The 8,566-nt window shown below is 49.5% G+C and overlaps 1 protein-coding gene across 2 annotated transcripts; it reads left to right on the forward strand.

The window, feature by feature from the left end:
• The first annotated feature begins 20 nt into the window (after window positions 1-20).
• Window positions 21-4,643, forward strand: GSTK1 (glutathione S-transferase kappa 1). 2 transcript variants are annotated; one of them, XM_067747250.1, is made up of 8 exons: window positions 21-184; window positions 708-789; window positions 989-1,117; window positions 1,429-1,529; window positions 1,688-1,723; window positions 3,511-3,627; window positions 3,963-4,056; window positions 4,335-4,643. In XM_067747250.1, the coding sequence occupies exons 1-8, from the start codon at window positions 113-115 to the stop codon at window positions 4,382-4,384; spliced, it is 681 nt and encodes a 226-aa protein (XP_067603351.1). In that variant the 5' UTR covers window positions 21-112; the 3' UTR covers window positions 4,385-4,643. The 2 variants fall into 2 exon arrangements, with proteins under 2 accessions (XP_067603351.1, XP_067603352.1); XM_067747251.1 differs by lacking the exon at window positions 989-1,117.
• The last annotated feature ends 3,923 nt before the right edge of the window (window positions 4,644-8,566 follow it).

Genomic DNA, 8,566 nt, shown 5'->3' on the forward strand with positions numbered 1-8,566 from the left:
GCCGGGGCGGGGCCGCCGGGCGCCGGGGCGGGGTCGCCGCGCGCAGGAGGAAGGAAGTACCCGCCCGCGCGCTTCCGGGGCCGTGGTAGCTTCGCCTGCGCCCAGCTGCACCATGGGACCGCTACCGCGGACTCTCGAACTCTTCTACGATGTGCTGTCCCCCTATTCCTGGCTGGCCTTCGAGGTGACGCCGGGGGAGCCGCTTCGGCCGGGGCTTGGAGGACGAGGGCAGAGGGAAGGGCGAGCGAAGGGCGTAGGGACCGCAATCTCGTGAAAGTCCTGGCGCTGCCCGACGCGGTTTAGGACAAGCAGATAGAGAGCCAGGCTGAAGGTCACTTTGTTGGTAAACCGGGTACGATCGCTGGCTCCAGGTCGAACCCTTATAGCCTAAGGCAGGGGCTTCCCCCAGTGGTTAAGAAGATGATCAACTTCAGAGAATCAGGATATAAGCCCTCTTCGTAGCCCTCCGATTTCCGTTTGGTGGGTGTGTGTGTGGAGTGAAGAACAGATTAAAAACTGTCCACAGGAGCAAAGGTCCTGGGGTCGATTTCTAGCAGTGGAGAGGGTTTTGCCCTTTCAAACCAAACAATTTAGGACGTCCTCATAACCCCTTGTCTGCGCCTGTAGCTTCTGGCTGATGACTGCCGTGAAGCACCCTTCCCCTCCCTCAGCCATTTTCACTCTCTATCTTCGCCCCCGCCCTGCAGGTCCTGTGCCGGTATAAGAACATCTGGAACGTCAGCCTGCAGCTGCGCCCGACCTTAATTGCAGGGATCATGAAAGACAGCGGTATGAAGGCAGCAGCGTTTCCGGCAGGGATTTGAGGGAAGACTGATTGCAAAGGCCCAGGGGAGTGGCCCTCCACTGGGTCTTCATATTGGCGGCAGCAGCTAGTAACATGCCCTCTACCTGAAGCCCCAGTAGGGGTCCCCCAGTCCTGGGACCCTTAGGTCGTCCCTCACCAGTGAGCCCAACTTTCTGCTTGCAGGAAACCAGCCACCAGCTTTGCTTCCCCGCAAAGCCCTATACGTGAAAAATGACGTTAGGCTCCTGGGACAGTATCTCCAGGTTCCCATCCACTTACCCAAGGATTTCTTCTTTGTGATCTTTGAAAAAGGTGAAGAGAGGGGGATGTAGATGGGGCCTCAAGTAGAGAGGAGTGGATTTGGAGATTGCAGGGCCAGAAAGGAGGGGTTCGGGTGATTCCATGAAGTGAAACAAGCCTTGGGAAAACTCAGGATCAGAGTTAAGGGAGCAGAAGGTTTGAGGATGTCAGGGGAGGGAGAGCAGGACAAACGGGTTATCAGAAACGTGGGTGGGAGCCTGAGGGCGTTGGAGCACTGGGCGGTGTCAGAAGCAGGAAAGAGCTGGTCTTCCATGGGGAAACAAGCTAGAGGAGCCCTACCTCTGAGTGCCTCTGTCCCACAGGAAGTTTGACAGCCATGCGCTTCCTCACCATCGTGAAACTGGAGCACCCGGAGTTGCTGGAGAAAGTGTCCAGGGAACTGTGGATGCGCGTCTGGTCACGGGTGAGGGCGGGGCTCTGGGAACCCACTTGCAGGGAGACCCTGGATGATTCGATGACCCTGTCCTAGGCTCAGTCCAGGTCCTGCCTTCCCCATCGTTCACTGACCTAGTGTCCTCCATCACACCCCTCACCTTGTACTGAGTGTCCTCTTTTTTCCAGGACGAAGACATCACGGAGCCCCAGAGCATCCTGGCCGTGAGTGTCCCCACTCCTCCCGTGGGGAGTCTGAGGACAGTTGACCTCCGGGGGCAAAGAGGACATCGTTTTCTTATTGGGTAGAAGAGGTCATAGTTAGGGGAGAAAGGATCTTTGATAGGCGAAATTACTAAAGGGTTGGAAGTAAGAGGACTCGCGAAAGACTATCCCATGGTTGAAAGAGGAAGTGCACCATTCTACATGGGTAGCACGTATTTGATGCAAGAAGCCAGTGGGAGCGAGGTGTTGAATGTTGGCACCTGCAGATGTGAAGTACTGGCAGGTCTTGGCCCCAAAGACTCCAACACAGACCTCACCATCACATCCAGGAGACTTCAAAAACAGGCTTTAAAAAGACAAAAAGAGGGCTTCCCTGGTGGTGCAGTGGTTGAGAGTCCGCCTGCCGATGCAGGGGACACAGGTTCGTGCCCCGGTCCGGGAAGATCCCACATGCCGTGGAGCGGCTGGGCCTGTGAGCCATGGCCGCTGAGCCTGCGCGTCTGGAGCCTGTGCTCCGCAACGGGAGAGGCCACGGGAGTGAGAAGCCCACGTACCGCAAAAAAAAAAAAAAAAAAAAAAAAGACAAAAAGAGATAACTGACTCAAGCCAAAATTATGCAGAAGCCTGAGTGAGAAAAATTGAAATAGCTCAAAACGTTAAAATGTGTGCCAGCCATAGATAGGGCTATGAAAAGTAAGTGTTTCTGCAGGATTGAATCGGAAAATTCAACACCATATTTTTTTTTCCCTTAAGTTTACAAAAGACAGTTGAGGCATATTCAAATGTAATAGATAAAACGACAAGTCACAAAAAAGTTAAACATACAAAGCATGCCAATGTATCCTTCATGTTTTTATTCTTGCAAAGTCTATGCACAGGCTTGCTTTTTCACTTAATATTTAACAGTCCTTTTCCATGCCATTTAAAACTCTCGGAGAGTATAATTGTTAGTTTCCACATAGCATTGCATTCAGTGGATTTGTTTAGTTAACCACTGCCCTATTATTGAACCCTTGGTCAGAACACAATTCCCTCATGTGGTCAAAGACAACGTCATGGATGACTTTGCATTTCCCAGTCCAGGTCGTGGAGGTCAGGTCCCAGTGGTTGTCAGCCCTGGCTGTATATTAAAATCACCTGCGCACCACCGCCCAGAAATTCCGACGTACTTGTACTCAGGGATGACATACAAACTGGGATTTTCAAAAGCTCCCCCAGGAGATTCTCATATGTGCAGCTAAAGTGAAGAGCCACTGATCCCAGCAAACCCCAAACTGAAGCCTTCAACGTTCTCTTGAAGCCAGACACTCATAGCTGTAGCCGTGTGCCTTGTCCAGAGTCCGCAGGAAATTCTATAGGAATTAGAGCCCAGCCCTTGATTCAGGAGTTCTAAGAAGTAGGAAGGCACGAGCCCCAGACTTACTGTCAGGGGACTCAGACTCTAGCATTGGCTCTGCTACTAACAAGCTCTTCAACACTGACCAAGATATGTACGTTTCTGGACTTCAGGCTTATCTGTTGACAAAGTGGTCGGGAAGCTGGTCTCTAAGATGCTCTCTGGCATTAAATTTCTGCAACTGTGCCTCTGCCACCCACTCTTTCCACCCATCTCATGATTTTGAAGGGAAAAACAGCCCCCGTTGGCAAGGATAGACCTCCACTCATGGGTGGGTAAAGGCATTGCCAGGATAACGTGGGGACACAAAATTTAAAAAACCGTTTTTTTCCTGAGATTCTCCTCCCCCACTAATGCAGACACAGTTGTGTTCCCTACCCCATTCCTTCAGGCTGCAGAGAAGGCTGGCATGTCCACGGGACGAGCCCGGGAACTTCTGGAAAGGGTCTCAACACCACAGGTGAAGAACCAGCTCAAGGAGACCACTGATGCAGCCTGCAAATACGGGGTGAGCAACTCTGTGTGTCCCCAGCCTCAGTGCTGAGGCAGGGTCCCCATGCTCCTGTCCAAAAGCTGCTCACCAACCGTGAGCCCTCCTGGCTCTCCCAGGCCACCCTCACCCTCTCCCTTCCTTTCCCTGGACCCCAGGAAAGGAAGGGAGGGAGCTAGGTGGTGAGAGAGGAGACACAGAGCTCTCCCTAGAGACCCAGAGCCTCTTATCGGACGCCTCTGGCTGCTTTGTGTCTGTGACCTCAGACCAGTATTGACGTGCAGCCTTCAACGGCAGCCCAATAACCACCTGCTCCATCACCCTCCTTCCTGCACGCCGACTGCTTTCTCCAGGCCTTTGGGCTGCCTGTCACTGTGGCCCACCTGGATGATGAAACCTACATGCTGTTTGGCTCTGACCGGATGGAGCTGCTGGCACACCTTCTGGGTAAGTTACAGGTTCATGCTGAGCTGCCCTTGACCCCACCGCTGCGTGATATCAGTTGCCCAGAAGGATGGATTCAGAGCACAAAAAAGAATGTTCTAGGCCCTTCCAGTAATGGAGCCTCATACAGACACAGGTGTGCCTGAGGTGGAATGGGGAGGGGGCCACCTTCTCCCACAGGAGAGAAGGAAGCCTCTGTACCTTGAAGCCAGGCGGAGCTCGTCCTAGAGAACCCCCCGGGGCCTGTGCGGCCAGCCTCTGGCATGATTTTCTCCATCCAGGAGAGAAGTGGATGGGCCCTGTGCCTCCAGCTGCAACTGCCAGACTTTAAGGAAGCCCAGAAGCAGCAGAATTACTGGTATAAAAAAGCAGACTATCTCCTACCCCTCCTCCACCGTGGGGCCCTGGGACTCTGGTTTCCTGTCTCACAGAGGTTCCTCTCCGGCCCTGGGGGATGCCGGCGAGGGGCTCTGCAGTACACAGTCTACCATTATCTCACGGCTGCCATTACTTCTGTGCCTCACGAGTGCCTTTCGAGAGCCCCAAACTCTGCTTCCCACAAAATAAACCTAATGCCATCAGGCACCATATTTCTGGGTCTGTGTCTTCCCTGGTGTTTGTGTGTTCTTGTTCCTGCGATCACACCTGGCCATTCTAGGTGCTTGAGAAGAGCAGCTCACTGTGTGCTCCCAGCCCCCTGCCCACCTTGGGGCAGGTTATGTGGAGGGAGCAGGAAACAGTCCCTCTTTCTCTTCTACAGAAGCTTCCTGAGTCTGTCAGAGACAGAAAACTAAGCCGGATGGATTTTGCCCCTAACCAGTTGGGCACTGTCTTCTGACCAGCCGTGGTGCCTGAGACAGGGCTGGGGCCAGAAGCCCCTGGGGAATGAAGGCTGGAGGGAGCCAGAGCATGACTGAGCTTGCATCCAGATATGTAAACGGGGTCCAGCTACGCTAACCAGGACAAGGCCAGGCAAGGAGACTGGCCGGAGCTGCCATGGCCTGAAGACGTTGCTCATCCCCTTATGGTTCCTTCCCCTCACCCACAAAGCAGATCCCAAGGAAAAGTCAGGCCTTTCTCCCGGCCTATTATGACCCCTGTTCCCTCCCACACAAACCAGTAGCTTTCCCACTCCCCCAGTTATTAATCCAAAGTCCCTGCTCTTTCTGTGCCCACTGTACGATCATCAGAATGCCTTGTGTTTCGATAGGGTCTGGACTTCTTTGTCATCCCAGACTAATGTGGTATAATTTCTTATTGTAGAGGCAGATTTCCCAGTCCTGGCCACTCTTCCTTTAAAGGCTCTAGCATCCTATTTTTCTTTTTCTTTTTTTTAAGAGTAGTACTCTTTTTTTATTCATTCATTCATTCATTCATTTATTTATTGGCTGCGTTGGGTCTTCGCTGCTGCAGGCGGGCTTTCTCTAGTTGCGGCGTACAGGGGCTGCTCTTCGTTGCGGTGCGTGTGCTTCTCTTGTTGAGCACGGGCTCTAGGTGCGTGGGCTTCAGTAGTTGTGGCATGTGGGCTCAGTAGTTGTGGCTCATGGGCTTTAGAGCACAGGCTCAGCAGTTGTGGCGCACGGGCTCAGCTGCTCCGCGGCATGTGGGATCTTCCCGGACCAGGGCTCAAACCCATGTTCCCTGCATTGGCAGGCGGATTCTTAACCACTGCACCACCAGGGAAGTCCTAGCATCCTATTTTTCTAATCCAATAGAAGAATTTAATCTTCACTGAAGGAATGAGACAATTTCTAGACTAATCCTTAACACGTGTGATCTAGATTTTAATGTCTGAACTTATGCCAAATAGAATAAAAAATGATTATATTAGGGTTTTCCCAAAAAGAATCAATAGGATGTTTATAAATATATAGAAAGATTTATTGTGAGGTATTGGCTCACATGACTGCGGAAGCTGAGGAGTCCCATCATTTGCCATCTGCAAGCTGGATGCCCAGGAAAGCTGGGGTCAGTTCCAGTCCAAGTTCAAAGGCCTGAGAACCAGGAGAGCCAATGTCCGAGGGAAGGAGAAGATGGCTGTCTCCGTTCAAACAGAGCAAATTCTCCCTTCTGCCTTTTTGTGCTCTTCGGGCCCTCAATGGATTGGATGATGAAAACCCGCATTGGTGAGAACCACCTCTTCTACGGATTCAAATGCTAATCTCTTCTGGAAACACCCTCGCAGGCACACCCAGAAATTATGTTTTATCAGCAATTTGGGCATCCGTTAGCACAGTCAACTTGCCACATAAAACTAACCATCACAGCGAGAAAAGGAAAAGCCTCCAAATGCAGCTATATTTTATTTCAGTTAAGGAACACTCTTTTCTATAATTTAAACCGTTTGATGCTTAGTTGCTTCCTCTCCTCTCCTTCTGATCAACAGTTGTAATATAAAATTTGCAATTATGTCAATGTTCAGAATTCAATACTGAACCACTTCCTTGTGTTGTAATTCAAATTCCAAGCTTACCAAATAATGTTATGCTTCTAAAACACAACTTTTTTAGGTAAAATTCTTTAAAATTATATATATATATATATATATTTTTTTTTTTTGGCTGCATGTGTCTTTGTTGCAGTGCGCCAGCTTCACGGGCTTCTCTCTAATTGTGGTGTGCGGGCTTCTCTCTAGCTATGGCGTGCGGCCTCCAGGGCGCTGTGGGCTCTGTAGTTTGCAGCACGTGGGCTCTCTCGCTGAGGCACGTGAGCTCAGTAGTTGTGGCACGTGGTCTTAGTTTTCCCACGGCAGGTAGGGTCTTAGTTCCCTGACCAGGGATCAAACCCACGTCCCCTGAATTGGAAGGTGGATTCTTTACCACTGGACCACCAGGGAAGTCCCAAAAGTGATATTTTTTTACAGAACCAAAACACAAGTGGTAATTAAAGACAACAAAGTATTGCATGCATGTGGTAAAACAAAAACAAAAAACAGAGCAAGGTGTGAAATGAAAAGTGAAGAGTTCTCCCTTTCCCACTCTTCACTTTTTTGTGTATGCTTTGAGAAATGCCCTTTTTTTTTTTTAACACAAATGTCAGGCATAATACAGAGATTCCATATACCCTTCATCCAGTTTCCCCAATGGTGACATCTTGCGTGTCTGGTACAATAACACAACCAGAAAGTTGGCATTGATACAATCCATCAACCTCATTCAGATTTCGTCAGTTTGATATGCACACATTTGTGTGTCTGTGTTTAATTCCGTATAATTTTATAACCTGTAGACTCATGTCACCACAACCACAGTCTAGACACAGAATGCTTCCAGCTTAGGGAACCCTCATACTGCCCTTTTCGTAGCTATAGCCACCTCCCTCCCTCCCTCCCCACTTCCCTAACCCTTGGCAACCACGATCTGTTCACATAGTTGTCATTTTACGAGGGCTGTATGAACGGAATCAGATTGGCTTGTTTTCACTCAGCATAACCCCCTGAGGTCCACCCAAGGTACTATGTGTCTCTGTAGTTTGTAGCTTTTTTCTTTTTGTTGCTGAGTCCTGTTCCTTGGTATGGATGTGCCAGTTTGTTTAACCTGTTGAAGGACATTTAAGTTGTTTCCACTTTGGGGCTGAAAAATTTCAAATTCCAGCGTGAGTGTGTTTGTGTGTTTGTGTGTGTGTAGGCTTTCCCACACCAGCAAGCAATTTTCGGATGCCAGCAGGGTTTTCAAGAATTCAACTCCATTCCGACACTATCTACCCGGAGATAGCATTACATTCCACGTGTAAGACCACCCTCCACTTCCAGGTGCAAGTCCAGGTCATCACCTGTGCTTCTGACAGACTGGTTATAAACCAGAGGTTCCCATGACCCCCTTCTCGGGTTTAATTAATTTGCTAGAACGGCTCACAGAACTCAATAAAACCCATTTACTCACTAGATTACTGATTTATTATAAAAGTATATTAAAGGATATGATTCAAAACCCAGATGAAGAGATACATAGGGCAAGGTCCTGAACAAAGGAGCTTCTGTCCTCATGGAGATGAAGGATACATAGGGTGAGGTCCTGAACAAAGGAGCTTTTGTCCTCTGGAGCTTGGGCACCAGCATGGTGGCACATGGAAGCATCCTGGTCTCCCATTGTGGAAGCTCTCCGAAAATGGGGTTTTTATGGAGACTTCATTACATAGTCATGATTGACTAAATCTCTGGCCAATGGCAATGGATTTAACCTCAAGCTCCTCTCTCCTCCCCAGAAATCAGGGAGTGGAACTGAAAATTCCAACCCTCTAATCACTTGGTTGGTTCTCCTGGCAACCAGGCCCCCCCGATCTTCAGGTGCTTCTAAAAGTCACTTCATTCACAAAAGACACCCTTATCACTGTCAACGCTTAGGAAATTACAAGGCTTTTGGAAGCTGTGAGCCAGGAACTGTGGACTAAAACCACATATATGTGAGAAATATATTTTGGTCATCTGAATATCCAAATACGTGTATATAAATGTGTATATATATATATATATATATCTTATCAATCACAATATCACAGGGGCTATCCCAGGTAA

Source organism: Pseudorca crassidens, chromosome 8, assembly GCF_039906515.1.
Source record: "Pseudorca crassidens isolate mPseCra1 chromosome 8, mPseCra1.hap1, whole genome shotgun sequence".
NCBI lineage: Eukaryota > Metazoa > Chordata > Mammalia > Artiodactyla > Delphinidae > Pseudorca > Pseudorca crassidens.